This window comes from Tenrec ecaudatus, chromosome 1 (genome assembly GCF_050624435.1).
Source record: "Tenrec ecaudatus isolate mTenEca1 chromosome 1, mTenEca1.hap1, whole genome shotgun sequence".
Classification (NCBI taxonomy): Eukaryota; Metazoa; Chordata; class Mammalia; order Afrosoricida; family Tenrecidae; genus Tenrec; species Tenrec ecaudatus.
This window is the reverse complement of record NC_134530.1, coordinates 86179429-86200261: the sequence shown is the minus strand read 5'-3', so window position 1 is coordinate 86200261 and position 20833 is coordinate 86179429. Positions and strand designations below refer to the sequence as shown.

Below are 20833 nucleotides of genomic sequence, written 5' to 3'. Positions count from 1 at the left end.
GTCACTGTAATTTGAGGTTCCTTATGGGACTTCGCTGCAGTGTAATCCTGAGTGTGGCTCGGGGTTACCGCTTCTGACAGTTCACATTTACCCCGAGCCACACTCATGATTACCACCAGGGAGGTTAAATATAAATGAGCTAAATTCTCCAAAATGTAAAACATGGCAGAATGGATAAAAACCAAAAACACATAAACCTCAACAAGTAATATCTATCTATAAGCTATCTACATGATAAATAACTTACATCCACAAATACAAAGAAGTTGAAAGTAAGAGGAGGGACAAGTCATCCCATACAAACAGCAACCACAAGAGCTGCAATAGCTAGATTATTATCAGACATAAGAGACTTTCAGTCAAAATGTGTTACAAGAGACAAAAAACAGCACTACAAAAATAATAAAACGGTCAATTCCCCTAGAAGACAGAACAATTACACACCATATGGGGAATAAAAAAGTTTGTGGAAAATGGAATTACTGTAAAAAATAATGGGAATTTTATTTTAAAAGTTCATAGAAAAATGGAGTTGAAAGATAGTGGGATTTTTACACAAGCTTTTGAAACCTGCTCATATGTTTGAAGTCCCAAACACTGAGATAATTCAAAGAAATCGTCCCACAATAATAGTTCAAGATGACTTTCAACAATGGGTAGAACAGCTAGGCTGAGGAAAGAGGATTTAAACAATAATATAAGCCAACCACATCTAACAGACATATACAGACAGCACACTGTCAATTCTTCTTCAGTGTTTGGGGGTACAATCTCTAGATCAGACCAGGTGCTAGAAAACCAATTAAGTCTCAAACTTAAAGATACTGATTGCAGTGGACTAAAATGAGAAATAAAGAAAAATTGGAAAATATACAAATGTATGGAAACATTTAAACAGCACACTATTATGCAACCAATACATTAAAGAAGAGCAAAATCCCATTCAGGAAAACTGGCAGTATTCATTTACTAAGCTAAACATAAGGAACTATAGACGCAGAGTGAGTGCCACGTTATTGGGTAGCTCCTGAAAAGTCAGCACTTAAAACCCACCAAAAGCTCCTTAGGAGAATGATGAGGCGATCTGCTCCTGTTAAGATTGTCTTGGAAACAAGTATCTATGGATTGGCAGAGTTCCAAGTGAGATATTTCAAACAGATGCAATTCTGGAAGCATCTTACTTGCCTAGGCCAAGAAATTTTGAAGACAGCTACCTGGCCAACAGACTTGGAAGAGATCCTTATCTGTGTTCATTCCAAGTAAACATGATCAAACACATGCAAAAATTATTGAACAGTATCATTAACATGAAGGAAATTCTTTCTGAATATTTTTCAAAAATGGTTGCAGCAGGCTATATCAAGAAATAACTGCCAAAAATTCAAGTTGATTTCGGAAGAGGGTGTCAACAGGGTTACTATTGCTAATATCTGGTGAACCTTGGCTGAAAGCAAAGAATAATACCACAAAGATGCTTCAAAGAACCAATTCACTGCCATCAAGTGGATTCCTATTCAGAAGGGTAGAACTGCCCTTGTGGGTTTCTAAGACTAACTCTTTATGGGAATAGAACACCTCATCTTTTTCCTGCAGAGAGGCTGGTGGTTTTGTATTGCTGACCTTGCAGTTAGTTGTGTAAAGCATGGTAACCCTCTTTGCCACCAGGGCTCCACACAAAGATGCTTACCTGTATTTTATTGATTATACACAAAGGCACTCAACTATGTAGAACATAACAAGTTATGGCTACCAATATGAATGGGAATTCTAGAACACTTTAATTATACACATATGGGACCTATACATAGACCAAGTGGAAGTCATTTAAGCAAAATAAAGGAATACTTCAAAGTTTAAAATCAAGAAAGGTGTGCACCTGGGTCGTACCCTTTTAGCATACTTATCTATCTGTTGCTGAACAAAAATCTGAGAAGACAAACTACATGAGGAATAGCTAGAAATGCTCCAATTTGGTATGGGTGGAGGTCATATAAGCACAAATGTTATACACTTGTTTGTATGTTATATTTCATTAAAAGGAAAAAGTAGAACAAAAGGACTGCTAAGAATTTTCTATGTACTCCTCCATGCATGTATCTTTATTGTATACTTTATGCAAGTTAGGTCCTGTTTAGAAATGCTAGGGTTACAAAGATAAAAAAAATATCTTAAAAGTCTAATAGTCTGAACATAGGGACGATGATGACTAAGTCTGCCTAGGAAAGTAAGGGAAGGCTCCACAAGGAATCACGTGGGCAGAGATTGGAAGGATGTGTAGGAGTTTATTAGTCAGTAAGATGGGCGGATGGCATTCCAGGTGTTTAGGAAGCGCATGTATAATTGTATAGAGGGGTCAAAGCATCTGATCGTACTCCCCGGGCTACAGAAGGTTCGGTATTGGCCTGGTACAAAAGTCAGTGAAGTAAGTGTGAGAGTATACAAGCTTTCAATCATTAATGAGGGTAGGTGGATGAAAAAACAGAAGACGTAAATGAGACAAGAGCTAGAACCATGGGGGAAACATTGGAAAACTACCAAATAATTGTGCATAGGAGAATAACATATGCAGATGTTTATTTAAGATCACTACAGCTGCAGTGTGATGATTGCACTAGCCCGGGTTATAAAAAGAGCTAGGGAGTCTATTGAGGCTACTGTATTTATTATACAATGCAATAGTCCACATAAGTGACTAGGAAGGCCTGACATAGGTCAATAGCAATGAGAAAAAGGAGGGATCAATATGAGAGAAGATTAAGAGGTAGAGCCAATGAGAGTACTTTCCTACATGTAAAAGTATAAATCTGGACCCTTGATGAGATGGCTTGACATAGTGGCTGTAACACTAGGCTCAAACAACAACTGTGAGGACAGTGCTTCATTCTGTTGCGCATGGGTCACCTAACAACAACAAAGCGTAAACTGGAGAGTTGCTACTAACCAGGGAGGTCAGCTGGGCCACAGTTTCTATCTGCTTCCTCAAAGATGTTCACCTTGGAAGTACTATGGGGAAGTTCTACTCAGTCCTAATGAGTCACTAGCAGTTCAAGTCAACTCAACAGCAGTGGTTTGGTTTTCAAAAGTTAAATGGAGAAGCTGGACTCAGAACAGAAACAGAAGACTCAGAACAGAAACAGAATCAACAGATAGGAGACTATAATTCATTAGAATAAAAGTTTATGTATGTGGCACTGGTGATTTTCTCCTCAAACTTGCTCCTCTGCAAGATGTCTTAGCTCAGTAACTGTTAGTCCGGGTTGACTAGAGAAACAAATTCATAGACACATTCATTTTTGCCATTTTACACAGCAATAACCAGACTACAACCAAATAAAATAATCAAAACTGTAACTTCCCATATTCTTTCCTGAAAACAACCTAGTAAACCACATGGACAGATCTGACTTCTGGCTAGCCAAAGAAGAAAAACTACCATGAGGCAGAAGTCAAACAAGCATCCACTCTCCATCTTCATGATTTGTTTCTCTAGTACCCCATGCCCGAGGTACCATAATGTGTGAGTCTGAGTAGACTCACTCCCTGCGAGACATTCCTGTTGAGAAGACACATGGAGCTACGCTAGAGCCCTGGAGCTGAAGGAGCCACATGGAGACCCCTACCAGTGCTGAGATGCTTCCACTGCCACTGGATCCACAAGACTTTCCAACCACTAGCCTGTGATCATTCTGCATCCGGTGTCATTGCATGTGTTGCGTGAGTCTGAATAAGAATTTATCAATTGGTATTGGACATATGGGCTAATTTAGATGTGTGAACTGGACCTGGATTGGGCTGGGATGTTTTCTTAATGTACAATTTGATATAAAACTCTCTTACTAATGAATGTCTACAGATTTGTTTGTCTAGTCTACCCAGCCTAACACATTAATTTATGCCAGAAAAGTAAGTTTTGTCCAAGACACATTCCTCTCATCCACTTCTAACCACATACATCCTTTAGACCAGGCAACCTCAAAACTACGGCCTGTGGGCCACATGCGGCCCGCCAAGGACATTTATCCGGCCCGCCGGGTGTTTTTGACCCGCTTGGTTTTTTACTTCAAAATAACATATGTGCAATGTGCATAGGAATTTGTTCATAGTTTGTTTGTTTTTTTAACTATAGTCCGGCCCTCCAACGGGTCTGAGGGACAGTGAACTGGCCCCTGTTTTAAACGTTTGAGGGCCCCTGCATTAGACATTCTCCCTGATATCTCTTTAAGCCATCTTCTTTGCACCATCTCAGGATGCCAACTCAAGCTGTTCTCTGGATTTCTATCTTTGTTCCCTTTTACTTAATTCTTTACACTACTGTCAGAGTAATCTTAAAAAAAACTTAGATTGTTCTTTAACCTTTATTTCTTAACATTATTCCTTTTAAAAGGAAACTTAACACTCTTTGAAGGATCTCCCATTCTATTGCAATTAAGTTTGATGTACATCAGTTGTCTCCCCTAGCAATGTGCCCCCTCATTGCTCACTATACTTCTACACAGCCTGTTTTCAGTTCATCCAACTCCTTACACTCCTTTCACACTTCTCATCCTCACAAGCTATTCTCCCATTGTGGAACACTGCTACCTTTAATCTTTAAAGGAAAACAAATAAACACTTTATGGAGTCACATACCATGCAACTGACCCATGTAAAGTAGACAGTAAAATGGTTTGTACTATATTCATAACCATCACCACAGTCCATTTTAAAGCATTTCATTTATTAACCAAAAATAAATAAATCTCATTTCCTCATTATCTAGGCAGCACCCCTCTATTCTCTACCCAATGAACTCTAATGGTGCAGGTTAAATTAAAGGCTGCTAAGGAAGAGACCAGGCTGGCTTTGCCAAGAACCAGAAAGTGCATGCAGTATGGTTGGGGTGAGAGAGAAGTGTGGCATGGAGTTAAGTTTGGAGAAAGGTGAGGAACTGAAGTAACAGTAACAATGTAATGGATTATTGCAAATGCAATAAGAAATGCGGGCACAAGATCATTTTAAGAAAGAACCATCAAATACAATAAAGACAATGTTATGCTTAATGGGTTTGTGAAACTGGCACCTATGTGAGAGCCCTAGAGAAACAACAACAAAGCTCAGAACAGTGAATGGAGGAATGAATGGCAGTTGAAGAAGTACAAGAGGGGAGTGCAAAAAAGGAGAAAAATACCTGACTCTGGAAATAAAAGTAAGGCTGTAGAGGGTCTTCTGGTTCTTCATTCTTTCATTTAAGATGCACACAATTTGAACATAATTATATGTTGCAGTTGTGGTTTAAAAAAGCAACAACTTCCATAGTGCTGACCCCTACTCATGGTGGTTTACACAGTGGGCAACCAGCCACCAAGTTGGCAGTTTGGAAGCCACAGTCACACGTTGGGAGATCGAGGCTCTCTTTTCCCTGTACAGATTCATAATCTTGAAAACCACAGGGGCAGTTCTCGTCTGTCCTCTAGGGTTGCTGTGCATACAGTTGTACTTGGTTGCTATCAAACTGATTCCAAGTTAAGGGACACTCTGCACACAGAGTAGTACTGCTCTAGCAGGTACTCAAGACTGTGGCCTTTCAGAAATTCTGGACCTGTTCCAAAGCTTAGCCATCTGCACAACCCAGGGCTCTAGCTGTTTATATGTAGAAGGAAGAAAAACTTGCAAATACAGGAAAGGGATAAAGGATGGAGAAAAATTCTAAAGCAGGTGAAGGAGATGGGGTCTAGGGTCTGACCCAGATATGAGAAAGAAATAGTCATTTTGCAAAGAAGTCTCAAAAACTCACTGTCACTGGGTCAATTCCGATGCATAATGACCCTATTAGGGTAGAACTGACCTTGTGAGTTTAAGCAAGTAGAATGCTTCATTTTCATCCTCACAGCAGCTAGTGGTTTCCAACCACTAAGCATGGCCAACGCCACCGAGGCTCCTGGTTTGCTAAAGGGAAGGTGGAAGTAACCACGCAGGTTCCCTTCATCATAGAGTGGGGCACCGTGGGAGAGTGGGGCTTGGCTACAACAGCATCTGCAGAGGCAATTTTCTCCACAGGGCTCAGTGGCTTGGGAGAGGACTGAGAGCAAACAGCCAAGTGTACTCTAGCATCAGTTGGCTTATAAAATGTTTTCGACTTTTAATAACTTTTGCTTTCTATTGTAATTGTTCATTTTTCTGCCTATCATTTTGACTAACATGGAAAGGTGGTGATTTCATATTGATATTAGTCTTTTTCAGTGCCTAGCACATGTAGGAACTCAAAGAATACAATCTTAAAGAAGAAAGTCACATAAAAAATTTAAATGTTGCAATAGAATTCAAGAAAATCATATGCTTCTCCATCAGCTCATTTGTAAGCCTATGACCTCATAAAGACTAAGTTTGCTACGGCAGTGAGATGATGTTTAGAACCACAATGTAATAGATTAAGATACACCCTTTAATTAGTCTCTAGGTTTAACAAAACAGATCATTAAAAGTAATGTTGCCTTATTTCATGGCAGTCTTAACTCCCTAATTTTAAATGAAAACACAGATAACAGCTAGCTAAATTGCTTTTAACTCTGAAAATCTAGATATTTACATTCCACTTAAAACAAAAGCTATTTCCATTTCACCCACGCTAACGCCCATTAACAGTCTAGTATAGTGATTAGTAGTTTAAACTGTCGAATAGAGTCAAGTCCATGATCTGAATGAAATGTAACTCCCTAATTTACAATAAAAAAATTGTAGTAACAGAAAATTGGAAAAACAAAAGCTGTTTACCTCCAAAGTGTAAGCACTGCTTTAAGTTATGCTTTCCAAACAACTTCATACCTATCCACAAACCTCAATTTCTCATTCTTTTGAATCACGCACAACCAATTACCACCTGCCGATCCAGTCTGATTACATTCCATTTGTCACACACTGCCCTACGCACAACTCAACAACTGGTTTGGGCCTGGGCAACCACATTCACCTGCGGACCATGGCGCACCATCCTTCCAAAATGGGCAAGGCCCACAGCTGAACGCGAGGTCGCATCCAGCCAACTCCAAGAAGTGAGACCTCATCCTTCGGACTGCAGTACTGAAGAGATTCTTAGTATCGTCCAAACCCGACACAAATTAATAGAAATCCCAACGGGGAAATGAAAAGGCCGACTCCTTTCAAGAAAATGCTCTCCATTTAGAAAGGACGGCCCACCACTGAGAAACAAGGACAACAAATTCTTAAATCCAACGTATTTTTTCTCCATGGAAGAAGCGCGCGGAAGCGTAACCGGATTCTTTAGGCTGGGACAGATACAGTGACAGAAGGGAAAGGGAAAGGGAAAAAAAAAAGAAAAAGCTTCCTTTTCAACCACCTGTGTCCAAGTAGAACAGCAAGGTGGTTGGAGGTGGGGGAGGGAAGCAAGTCTTCACTTCTACACAACAGGCCAGTCCCTTTTGGGCGATTCAGCAGATAAGGGCTCCTGGTAGCGCAGCGGGTAAAGCAGCCTGCTGCTGTAGCTAACTGAAAGGTTGGTGGTTCAAACTCACCAGCCCATCAGCGGGAGAAAGAGTGGCAGTTGGCATCCCCAAAGCGATCAAGCCTTAGCAGCCCTAAGGGTCAGTTCCACTCTGCCCTCCAGCGTCCCTGCGAGTCGCTCCCCGGCAGTGGGTCTGCTGTGCGGTGGCAAGCAGATGGCAGGCGAGTCCATGACCCAGAAAGTCTAGGGCGAGGGGTGGGAGGAGCAAATGGGGTCTGGAAAGAAAAGGAAGGGGTGACTGTCTCCGGTCCAGCTGTTTGGAGTGAAATCCTAGTCCTAACCTCCGGGAGCCGCCGGCGGCGCCCCCACCCCTTTCGGCGAGCTCCCCGACATCCTCCCGCCCCCACAGCCACGGAACACCCGCGGAGCCGGGGCGAGGGGTCCGGTCGTTATCGCGGCGTCGCGGCCCGCGCCCCCCACCAGCGCCCCCACTCACCCAGATCATGAGGCTGTCACACAGCGGCAGCTCGGGCAGCGGCGGCGGCGTTTCCTCCATGGTCGGGACCGCCGTCCACTACGCCGCTGACACTGACACCTTCCTCCTCCCCGCGCTCCGCCAGGAGCCGCCGTCGACGACCTGCGCGCCCGCCAGGAAAGCTCGGTCGCCAGGCCCAGCGACCCCGCCGCCGCTCACGCGCGAAACCTCGCGCTGCCGACGTCGCGGCGTCACCCCCTCCTCGCCGCCGCCCCCTCCCCCGCCCCGGCCGCGCGCGCCGCGCCGCACCTGAGCCCCGCCCCTCCCGTCCCGCCCCCTCCCCAGCCCCGCCTTCGGCGCCGCTGCGCTCCGCTCCGCCCGCTCCCGCCGCGCGGAGTGACCTGCGCGCGCGCCTGTCACAAAGAAGGCACCGGCAGCGGCGGGACCGGGCGGGATGGGTGAGAGGCACTAGGTGGGCGGGAGGGATTGTTGCCTGGACACGCCCCCTGGGGGCACTGACCAATGAACGTGAGACGAGACCGAGCGTCTGAGGGGGAGGGAAGGAGACGCCCGGAAGGGGTTTGTGACCTGGCAGGTGAAGCGCCGGCGAGGGAGCCGGTGCGCGCGAGGGGAATGGAGCGCGCGAGCGCAGAGTGGCGGCTGGAGAGGCGGGGACTCGCGTAAAGGGCAGTGCAGCCCGGAGGCCAAGGGCCAGAAGGAACCGCGCGGCTCTGCACGGGAAGCGGTGTACAGGGTGCGAGCAAACACCTTCCCCCTCTCGCGTCCCTTTTGGCCCAGCATCTTTCTCCTGGCTGCACCTGGGGACGCCTGCACTGGGCTTCCTTGCGGTCTTCAGAAGCAGCACGTCCACGTGACTAAAAACCGGTGGCTGGAAATTGCCCACGTGTACTCACGGCAAAGTCGGAGCACGAAAGGGAAGCTGATTTTCTCCTGTGCGTTCATTTGAAAGGGGATATTTTGTATTTGCTGGCGTGGCAAAGAAATGCATAGCGTGTCGTGAATTGGACTGATAACCAGAAAGTCAGAAGTTCGAAACCAACTGCACCCAGCAAGCCCCGCTTACTTTCACTAGGGAAAAAGATGTAACGTTCTACTCTCATGAAAAGTTAGTCTTGGAAACCCACAGGGGCAGTTCTACCCCGTCCTATATGGTCAAAAAAGACCGAAAATTGGACAGTGAGGTGAGGAAGGCTAAGCAAGGAAACTTAATTCTGTTTACGTGAATCAAATAGATCACAGAGAGACCACATGGACAATTTTATTCAAAATGGAGCGACAGGGAAGACTTTTCAGGGGAAAAAAACGGGGCAATGAAATAGTCTTGCTTTTTTTTTTTTTTAATCAAGGAGGTATCAGTGTGCATTGCTTTCCATTTGCTTTTAAAGGCCTTTTGTTTTCTCAGAATGATGAGTGAGGGGCTGGTGACATAAGTTTGGAAGCTCTCCAAGGTACTGATAGAGGTTTGGGGCTATAGTAATAGGGTAGAACATAATTCTTGCTTTTGAGTCCCATTACTTCACTCATTCATAAACTCATTAATTAATGTTCCTCGTAAGAACGCAGCCGGCTCATTTACATTGCTCCACTTTTTAAAAATAGACGTTGGATGCTTCCAACGGATGGTTGACTGCAATTAAAAGCCCCTCAATATAAACCAGTCTTTCTAAAATTATTGTGCACCAACCGCTAACTGCTCCCTTAGGATTAGTCCATAGCCTTTTTACCTCATGTGGAGTCATTTTCCATTTCTGGACACCTGGAATATTCGTCATGTAGCTGCATGAAAGGTTCAGGATTTGGGGATTGGAGATTTGATCTGAATGTTGCTTTTATTCCCCAGTAGCTCTTGACCGCAACGTCCTTCTCTCTCTACCCACACAATGCTAATGGCACTACTTGTGTGCCTTGCAAGGACCATGGTTAAGAATGCTGATGAGTTTTTAAAAATTCATTGTCAACCCCTTTACAAGTATGAGCCACTGTCATCATATATCCTTAGTGGCATAACTATTATTACTAAAAGTCACAGGTGATTGAACAATTAAAATATTTATAAGAGTCAAAAGAAACTGAAGCCAAACTCATAGCCCTCACGTCAAGTCCAAGGATAGGTAGAGCAGCCCCTGTTGGTTTCTGAGACTGTTACTCTTAGTAAAAGTAGAAACCCTCATCTTATCCCTAGTACAGGACTGCACAGTCTTGTGGGCACTGGACAAGTAGAGAGATCATTGAGGAAAGGATGCCCAAATCTCCAGGTCATTAGAGTCCATGGAAAAATCATGCAAAGAACATAATCAGTGATTCAGAAAAGAAATACAAACATTAAGTAAACTATGAAAACATTAGAAAAAACAAAATCTGAACTACTTAAATAAAACAATAAAATTGTATGTGATTTTAATGGTATTGTTCTATAATTTGAGCATCTGTTGGGTCATCTTTCTTTGGAATAGGAACAAATATGGATCTCTTCCAGTCTATTGACCAAGAGCTGCCTCCCAAATTTCTTGGCATAGATGAGTGATTGCTGCTACTGGTTAATCAGCTTGTTGAATAATTGGTATTCTATCAATGCCTTAACCCTTCTTTTTGTTTAAACTTTCAGTGCAGCTTGGAATTCTTTCAGTACCATTAGTTCTTGGTCCTATACCATTTCTTGAAATGATTGACTATGGACTGGTTTTTTGTAGAACAGTGACTCTGTATTCTTTCCATTTTCTTTTGATGCTTCCTGCATTGTTCAACATTTTGACCTGTTTTTCCATATTGCAACTTGAGCCTTGCTTTTTTCCTTTAGTTCTTTTGTTTAAGGTATGCTGAATGTGTTCTTCCCTTTTGGTTTTCTAACACTGGGTTGCACATTCCAGTATAACATTTTACTTTGTCTTCTTAAGATGCCTTTCAAAATTGTCTGTTCAGTGTTTTTACTACATTTTTCTTCCATTTCCCTTACATTTCAATTAAGAGCACGTTTCAGAGTCTCTTTTGACATCCACTTTGATCTTTTCTTTCTTTCCTGCCTTTTTAATGACCTTTTACTTACTTCATGAATAATGATTTATTGTCAGCCTATAATTCATCAGATCTGTCATAAATATTCAATGTAGCAAATCTGTTCTTGAGATGTTCTAAATATTTAGGTGGACTAGACTAGAGGTCATATTTAGGCTCTTTGGGGCTTAGTTTAATTTCCTTCAGCTTAATTCATGTTTGAACAATTGATGGTTTGTTCCACAGTCAGCCCCTGGCCTGGTCCTAGCTGCTAATTCTGAGTTTCTCCACCATTTCTTCCCCCAGATGCAGTCAATTTCATTCCTGCATTCTCCATCTGGTGAAATGCAAATGTACAGTCACCTTTTGTGTTGCTGGAAGAAAGAAAGGTATTTGTGATGAAGAAGTCATTGGTATGTCAAAATTTCGATGTGATTTCTAGCTTCATTTCTATCACCGAGACCATATTTTCCAACTACTGTTCCATATTCATTCTTTCCAACTTTTTCATTGCAATTGTCAATAGTTACTAATGCATTTTGATTGCATGTCTCGTCGATTTCAGACTGAAGACTGGTAGAATTCTTCGATTTCTACATCACCAACTTTAGTGACTGGTGCATACATTTGAATAATAGCTGTATTGATTGGATTTCCTTGTGTGAGGGTAGATATTATCTTATATTGAAGATAGATCTTGAAATTTAAGCTTTGACAATTACTTTGATGTCATTTCTCTTGAATCTATCAATCCTGGCATAGAAAGCCATGTGATTTTCTGATTCTAAAGGGCCAATACTAGTCCATTTCAGCTCAATAACACATCAAATATTGATCTGTATGCCTTCCATTTCATTTTTGATGATTTCCCATTTTCCTAGATCCTTACTTCCTTCGTGCATTCCAAGTGGCAGTTATTAATTGATGTTTGCAGCAATTTCTTCCCATTCTGAGTAGGGCCCCCAAAGCAAAGAGAGGCCCTGAAGACTTGGCTCCCAAAGGAGTAGAATCAGCTCTTCCTCAGTTACATTTTGAGTGCCTTCTGACCGAAAGAGCTTCTCCTCTGACTCTGGCTCTGACAATTTTCTGCTGCCCTCCATAAGGCTTCCAGTGGCTAATTGCTTAGGAGTAGACAACCTGTTCACTTTTCACTGTCTGTTCTTAGTCCAGAAGCTCTGCTTCACTTTCAGTGAAACCTGTTCACTTTCGGTGTCCCAAACAAACCTCTGGAACCCAGAGTCCTAGGAAAGAGAAATTGTGATAAAAATCACATTTTATGACATATTCCAGTCCTTAAGCCTGTAATCACCATCAAATGCTGAGTTTAGAAGAGCAAAACCAATCCCAGACTACCTCTGGGGGAAACTCAACCTATTAAAGAGATAACCTTGGACAAAAATGACTTAGAAACTAAGTGGGTCTACACTCACAGTTGAAGGGATTGGGAAGTAAGGGCAAACTTTATTTCCACAGATGTTTTATCTGGTATGACAATTGATGTAGTGATGGACAAGAGAAGATCAAAAATATGAATTACTTCCCCCTGTGAATTAAAAGGCATACTTATCTTGTCTTTACTCTGAATAGGAACTAACTCATTATGAAATGAATTTTGCTTCTGCAACTCTTTCAGATGTAGGTTTCACCAGATATCATTTGAGGAAAATGCCTCTTAATATATTTTAGTTAAAATTTCAAGTGGATGTTAGCCAGGGCTCTAAATCAGTTCATTCCAGTTCAATCCTTTGCTGAAAAATTTGTATTTCCACCCCATAGATATAAGATTAGGGTCAACTTGTACATTCTCATTCTGTGTATCTGTGGCTCGAACTGCAAACCACTTTGAAGTCCTGATAAGAGTGGTCAGCTGTTGAGCTGCCCAGAGAATTTGTTCTAGGATTTAAATGGAATCGTTTCAACAAAATTGTGAGAGGATTTCTGCCATTGCAGATGATAAATATAAGTAACCAAGGATTTTCCAATTGCGGGTTGGTAATTACTTCATAGGATTTTTGTTGGAGTAGACAGTCAAAACTGAGTTTCCCAATAAGCAGATTCTGATGCTGATATTAACATGCAGAAGGCTTATTAAAAAGTGCTCTTGAGAATAACAGCTGTGGAATGGGAAGAAAGGAAAGAAAATGAGGGCAGAAAGAAGCGGCAGATGCATGCTATCCTAAAGCAAGTCTCAACCAAGCCCGGGGGAAGTCTGAAGCTGGAATGGTCCGTCTAGTTGTGTTGAGGTGGTCACTATGAGTCAGAGTGGTCTTGCTGTCTTTGTTCTTTTGCCCTGTCTTTCAGCTTGTCAGACAGTGGGGCCTGGCATGCTGCTGAGATGCGGGAAGCTCTGCTCCTGGTATGTTAAATGCCCAGGATTTTAGCAGAGCTAAAACTATACGGTGAGAGCTCTTGTCATTTCTTTTTAGAAAGCAGCCACCGAAAATGCTATGAACCACAACTAAATATTGCCTGATGTCGTAAGATGAGCCCCACTAGCTGGGAGGCATTCACATCATGCTTGTAGCGATGGACACAACAGTGCAATCAAGCACACTACTGCTTTTGAAGATGGCAGAAGAATTGGTATTTTGTTCTATGCCACGCAGGGGCAACCAGCAGCGTTTGCTGTATCAGCCCAAAGGCTCAGGCCACTCTCTTCTTCTGTCCCTTTCGCTGGACTTACATGATCCCAGAATTCCCTTTCCTCGATCCTTCTGGTCTTTCAATGTATAATATTTGCTACAGGTTATAATAGCTAGCATATGGAGAGTGAGTGAAATATTCTGTCTTCATATGCAGCCATGATTTTAATATTTTTTTCAATTGATGTACTTGTAAAGACTTCAGAGCATCATATGTGGCTATCATAGCTTCAGATAGCTTTTTCAATCTGTATAAAATATGAGCAGCATTTCTGACACAATGATCCATGCTATTATTAGAAAATGAAATATAATATTAATCCATTTTCCATATGTATGTAAATGAAAGAACATTGAATATATGAAATAGTCCCCATCAACATTAGGAAATACCTTGAGTAATTATTTTGCAAAGTTAGATTTTCTTTTTCTTTTAGTAGTAAACATCTTGGGATTAAGTGATTAGCTACCATGTTGGTATTTATTTTCAAATCAGCTTACATGGATGAGAAGGATTTTTGTATATATAAACTAGGTCACCAACTGAATGAGAAACATGGGTCATCTTTTCCTATAAAAGTGTAAAATGATGACATGTCTTGTGATTCACTTAGATGGACGGAGCTACAGGATTCGCATATTTAATAGGTATTTTAGATTTGTCCTATTGTCAGCACATTTCACTATATGCCTATTTTTGTTACCTTAGCCCGAGAAAGATGAGGCTTTCCACTCATGTAAAGAGTTACAGTCTCAGGAGCACACAGGGGAAGTTCTAACCTGTCCTACAGAGTCGGTATGAGTCAGAATTGACTCAGTGCCAGCGAGTTTGGTTTGGTTTATTGCAGTTAGCAGCCCAGTGCTTTCTGGGAAGCACCATATGTCTACTTTACACCAACATGAGAATTATGGGAAGCATCTTAAAAGCCAAGATAGTTCATGGAAGGTTTGAAACCACTTAACCGAATAAACAAATACTTCCTGATGCTATTTGCAAATATTTCTCCAAGGTTCCTAAAATAAAATAAATAAAATAAAAATAAACAAACAAAATAACAAAGCAAGTAAGGGGGAAATTGCCAGGGTTTACCTTGTACAGAAAGGAAACTCTGTCACTTTCATCTGGGCAGGGGTCCTGATGCTATAGAAATGTTCTGTATGGAAATGATTAGTGATTAAGAACATAACCAATCTTGAAGAGACAAATAAATACTAGTAGCTCTAATAGGTAAAACATGCGGAGTCCCTACTTTGTGCTGTGCACTGCGCTTAGGGCTCTCCCTGTATGAATTCATTTATCCCCAACAACCTCTTACAAGGTGTGTAGTAGTTTAATCATTATTGTACAGATAAGGAAGCGGATGCCCACAGGTGTCCCAAGCTCACAGTACTAGGAAGAAGCCTACTTCAGAGAAAGACATCCAGATAGGAGGAGGAGAAGCTTCGTAGGAGAGCTCAGAGCTGATCTTGAAAGACAATCATTGCAAAAGAAAGTAGAGCATGTGCAATTCTTCTCTGGTAATCACTGCCGGCCTGTTGCTGAGACAATTCTTTGGGCGGGCAGTCAGTCTTCTTTTTGTCCAGCAGTTTGAAGCAAGCAAAAGCCCCGTGTCTAGGTGCCTTAATTATTTAGGGTTGCTAATAGAAATACCACATGTGGTGGCTTTAACAAACAGAAATTTATTCTCTCCCAGCTTGGAGGCTAGAAGTCCAAATCCAAGATACCAGTGTTCTTCCTCTCTCAGTTCACAGATGAGGAGAAAGAGCTTCATCTCCTTTCAGTCTGTAGCTCTGGCTTTCCTTGGAGATCTTCAGGTTCATGTGCATTGTCAGACATCTTCCCCTGCGTCCGACAGTCATTCTCGATCTTCCTAAAACCGCCTCCCTTTAATACAGTTCCTCATGTTGTAGTGACCCCAACCATAAAATTATTTTCTTTTTTTTTGGATGATTTGTTTTTATTTTGCATTTCATATATTATCCAGTTTCACATTCTCACAGGATCAGCAATTAACAATAATCACCTAGTCTCCTGCATCTGAGCACATCAAGGCAGTCCCAGCTGCAGCAAAGGGTCTGCTCACAGAACAAAATATTTTGCACAATTCCTTCATCCCATTTCTTAAAGTAACACCACACACACACACACACACACACACAGAGAGAGAGAGAGAGAGAGAGAGAGAGAGAGAGGCTTATTGCTGAAGAACACAGAAAACCTTTTTCTCCTTCTTTATACCTCAAACTAAACATTACTCATCTGACAGGGTGAACAACGTCTATTTAAAAATTGCACACACATATGAAAAATCCTTTATGATGCATAAATATTTTGTTACACAGTGTACAAAAACACTGTTTCATTTTTTTGGTTGTCTGGTACTCTGGGAAGAATAAAGACTGGTGCCAAGGAGGGTGCACTGCAGTGAGGTAAAGCAACACAGCCAGGGAGGCTTCTCACAGTGGTGGGCTGTCAGAGAACAACCCCATAAAATTATTTTCATTGCTACTTCATAACTGTAATTTTGTTACTGTTATGAATTATAATGTAAATATCAGATATGCAGATATGTAAAAGGGTCATTCAACCCCCCCCCCAAGGAGTCAGGACCCACAGGTTGAGAACCGCTGGTCTAGGAAGGTCTCAATGCAGGGACCTGGGTCTGAAGGATGCTCTCTGTTCCCACCACGTCTTTTTTTTTTTTCCAGTAATACTTAGATCTCTTCTCTGCTTGCTTCTCTCCATTTCTACTATTCCTTTTACATCTACTAGGTGGCGGTATTTTATAAAATAAATTAATTAATATAATTGCTTTTATCCTTTTCTCTGCAACCACTTTTAAAAAATTTTAGTGTGAATATGCTTTTTTGGGTTAGTAGGTTAAGGAAAGGACTTCTAACCACAGGATCAGCTGTTCAAACCCACTAGTTTAAACCCATCTTTCCCCATTGGAGAAAGATGAAGGTGTCTAACCATTAGTAATCCATTCTGTAACCATTTAGTCTCTGAAACTATAAGGATCTGGTCTTATTTGTCCTACAAGTTTGCAATCAGTCAAAATAGAACAAGGGCAGTAAGCTTGCTCTCGATATGTACTCAAAAATTCATCTTCATTCATACTCAGTAGTCCACTCTTGTCACTATTCAGTTTAACCACCAAAATTATCCCAAATTTGGGCAATGGGGCTGTCTTAAGCTTGGTTCTTTTGAACTGATAACATGTTCCCATCACTAAAAAAAATGTCTGGCACAAGAAGATGTTCTAGGCTCACTTGTACTTTCCCTCCCCTTGTCCACCAACCAGCCATGTCTCTAAGGAGCCCCAGCTCCACGTGTGGGACATGGTGCTTACTAAGGGTGTATTTCCATGAGTGAAGCAGACTCTATTTCACAATATAATTTTATTCTGTAAACATTAGATTTTAGTTCCTCATTAAAATAGAGACATCTGTTGTACAAACTAAAACATTGAATCCATTAGTCATAAGGATTTTGGATTGAAAGTATCAGCCCATTGATTGTACAAAACATCGGGAACTGAGAGAACAAAGACATGGGGCACTGGGCGAGTCGGGCAGGGTTAAAAGTCCGTGGGTGAAAGATGAATACTGAGAATAATCTTGTGCAACCCACAGTATCACATGTAAGATTTAAGTTAGTCCTCATAGCAACTCACATTTTTATCAGTGAGGAGGGATCTTGTTCAAAGTACATAAATCTCCTGGCAGGTGCTCAGAACAAAAATCACCATTTATTCAAGTACAAAAACTTTATCTGTGCTTTCCGTTCCTGCTGGATGATCTCCAATCAAGTGAAGAGGTCTGGGGCCCAGGGAAGACAGTTCCAACCACGTCCGGTTTTAGAAGAGCTGATTCTGTCCATGTCCTCTTTTACTTAGAACTACCTGAGGTTTGGGTACACAGCGCCCCTCGAAAGCATTGCCTTTGGTTGAAATAAGGCCCAAATGCAATCTCTCTCCTGCTCAGCAAGTCTGGGAGACATTTTTCCTATTTTATTTACTTTCTCCATTAAATTGGAGAGAAAGATAAGAGTATCAAAGTAAATGTTGTCTCAGATTACTCATGACAAGTATTGTCTGCTGACAGGAGTTTGTACCAGTGTGGAAAGTTTGTTTCAGGCTTTTAAGAGATAACTGAACCGAGCTGCGCAAGGACTAGTGTTGGATCCAAACGGCCAGGAGAACAAGGCTTTCTTCTCATTTTATTGTTGATTTTGTTCATGTCCTGAACTCGCTTTGTCCTGTTTTTCTCCCCTTGTAAATGAGATAAGTAACTTGAATCCCTGAATAAAGGAGGACACCTATAACACTGTCAACGTGCCGTGAGCATCTTATATAAGCAGTGATGGTTTCTTGGTGCAGTGTTCAACTCTCATGCAAGAGACCAGCTTGGATTCCTGACAAACTCCCCGCAAGCGCAGCCACCACGCAGCTGTCAGTGGAGGCTTGCATATTGCTGTGAAGCTAAACAGGTCTCTGTCTTTATTTAAATTAAATACCTTTATTCGGGGCTCTTACATCTCATCACAATCCATACATTCATACATTGTGTCAAGCACATTTGTACATATGCTGCCATCATCCTTTTCAAAGCATTTTCAGCTCATTTCCCCCCTCCCTCCCTCAACTGCTCTCCTTCACGTACCCTTGATAAGTTATAGATTATTATTTTCATATCTTAAATGGTGCCCTGTCACCCTTCACCCATTTTTCTGGGGAGTTTTTGTTCCCCCAGGAGGGGGTTATGTGTTGATGCTTGTGATCGATTCCCCCTTTCTCCCCCTACCTTCCCCTTATCCTCCTGGTATCTCTACTCTTATTGTCGGCCCTGAGGGGTTTATCGATCCTGGATTCCCTGTGCTGTGGGCTCTTGTCTGTAGCAGTGTGCATGTTCTGCTCTAATCCAATTTGTAAGGCAGAATTGAAGTTATGATAGTGGGCGGAAGGAAGCAGGAAAGAACAAGGCAGTGGTTTTCAACCTTTCTAATGCCACGGCACTTTCATAGAGTTTCCCAACCATAAAATTATTTTGTTGCTACCTCATAACTGTAATTTTGCTACTATTATGAATTGAGTGACCTCTGTGAAAGGGTCGTTTTACCCCCAAAGGGATCGCGACCCATAGGTTGAGAACCGCTGAACTAGAGGGAAGTTGTGTGTTTCATCAGTGCTATACTGCACCCTGACTGGCTCATCTCTTCCTTGTGACCCTTCTGTGAGGGGATGTCCAATTTTCTACAGATGGCCATTTGATCTCCACTCCATGTCCCACCCCCCCATCCATATTGGATATGATTTTGCTCTGGGTCTTAGATGCCTGATACCTGATCACATCGGCACTTCATGATCATATAGGCTGGTGTGCTTCTTCCATGTGGGATTGGTGATTTTCAGCTAGCTGACCACTTGTTTTTCTTCAAGCCTTAAAGACCCCAGATGCTATATCTTTGGATAGCCGGGCACCATTAGCCTTCTTCACCACATTTGCTTATGTACCCACTTTGTCTTCAGTGTTCATATCGGGAAGGTGAGCATCACAGAATGTTGGATTATTAGAACAAAGTGACTGAACAGGTTTTAATGGCCCTTCTAGACTAAAACAGACTGTGAAGAAAAACATGGTTCTCTACTTCCAAAAATTAACCTCTGGAAGAACTAGGGATCACAATGATCCAATACCATTCTGCCTGGGGTCGCCATTAGTCAGGGGCAGACTAAAGGGCAGTTGAGAACAGCAACACCATACAGGTACAACATTACATTTTTAAATTGTAGAAATATAAATAAATATAAGGTATAAGTACTGTGATAGTTAAGGTTTTGTGTCAACTTGGCTGGGACAGGCTTCTCCATGGTTTGGCAGTTAAAACGTAGTAATCCCTCCCTGATGAGGTCTGCACCAGGTAAGTGATCAGTTGAAAAGGGTTTCCTCAGGGGTGTGGTCTGCTTCCAATCTGAGTGGGTGCTGCGGGAAGCTGGCTTTCTTTTGTTGGGTTTGTATCCTCCATCTGGTTCATCATCTACCTACTGGCAGGATCAGCACCTTGCCTGCCGACCTTGGATTTATTTGCCTCTGCATCCAGAAGCCTGCCATTTGACCTGCTGATCTTGTGTTCACGAGTCTCTTCACATTGGTGAAGAGAAGCCTCCAGACTGATATCAGATCGAAGGACTTTGAACTTGCACACGTTTACAAATGTGTGAGTCATTTCCTTGACATAACCTTTCTGTATGTATGCAGCTATAAGCTTCATTGATTTTGTTTTTCTAGAGAACCAAGCAGTCTGTTAACCCCCACTTTGCTTACCCTGGAGTCAGGGATACTGAACTTGAATGGAAAATGGAAAAAAATAATAACACAACATACATGTGAAGCACCATGTGACTGTTCAAAGGTGAAAGAACAGATAGATCACCAAAGTCAACATAAATGTCCCACATTTAAAAAAAGAAAATACTTCTTTTTCTTTTTCCTATGAATATCATACAAAGTAAATGAAGAAGAAAAAGAGATGGAACATGGAAAGAAAAGAAAATTGCAGAGGTAAAGGAAACTACATAAAGTTAAAGATACAAATATAAGGGAAAGGCAATTCATGCATTTTTAATTTATAATTCTTTTTCTTGTGTAATTTAAAAGACAACAACATGAAATGGAAATTATAAATGCATGTTGATGGGAACATATTTTATTTATAAAGATACTATTTGTGACAATAAAAGGTATACTGAGCTCTAAAAGATTTATACATACTGTCAAAACTAAAATTGATAGGAATGAAAACTAGATCCTTATAAGTTAAAATATTACTTCCAATATCCAGAGCAACCACCAAGAAATTAACCATGTGTAGATGAGAAAAGAATCAAAATGGAACACTAAAAATACATATATTAACACAAAAAAGGCAGCAATCTATGCCTGTACTGGTTATTTTTACATTTCAACTTGATTAGACAATAGTTTGGTCCTACTTGTTTGGTCAAAACCAATTCTATATACTGTAATAAAGCACTCACATAAGATTAAATCTGTTGCCTTCAAAGAAAGCAGACAACTCTGTGGAACATGGGGGCACTTCATCCAATCAACTTAACAATAGAAGGGAGGGTTCCTGAGGGTGCAGTCTGCCTCCTCTTTGTGAAGAGACATGTGGCCACTGTTCCCTCTCTCCCTTTTCACCTGGTCTACTGATACATGAGATGCTTGAATTTCCAGTCGGTGGCCTGATATAAACATAAGAGT

The 20833-nt window shown here is 41.6% G+C and overlaps 1 protein-coding gene across 1 annotated transcript in view; it reads right to left on the bottom strand.

Annotated features, from left to right (window-relative positions):
• The window catches only part of HOOK1 (hook microtubule tethering protein 1), a 73136-nt gene extending 65066 nt beyond the window's left edge, over positions 1 to 8070 (bottom strand). Inside the window, exon 1 of the mRNA XM_075556912.1 lies at positions 7935 to 8070. Within this exon, the coding sequence (XP_075413027.1) occupies positions 7935 to 7994 (60 nt within the window). The 5' untranslated portion in view covers positions 7995 to 8070. The remainder of the gene's footprint in view (positions 1 to 7934) is intronic.
• Between the last annotated feature and the right edge of the window lie 12763 nt (positions 8071 to 20833).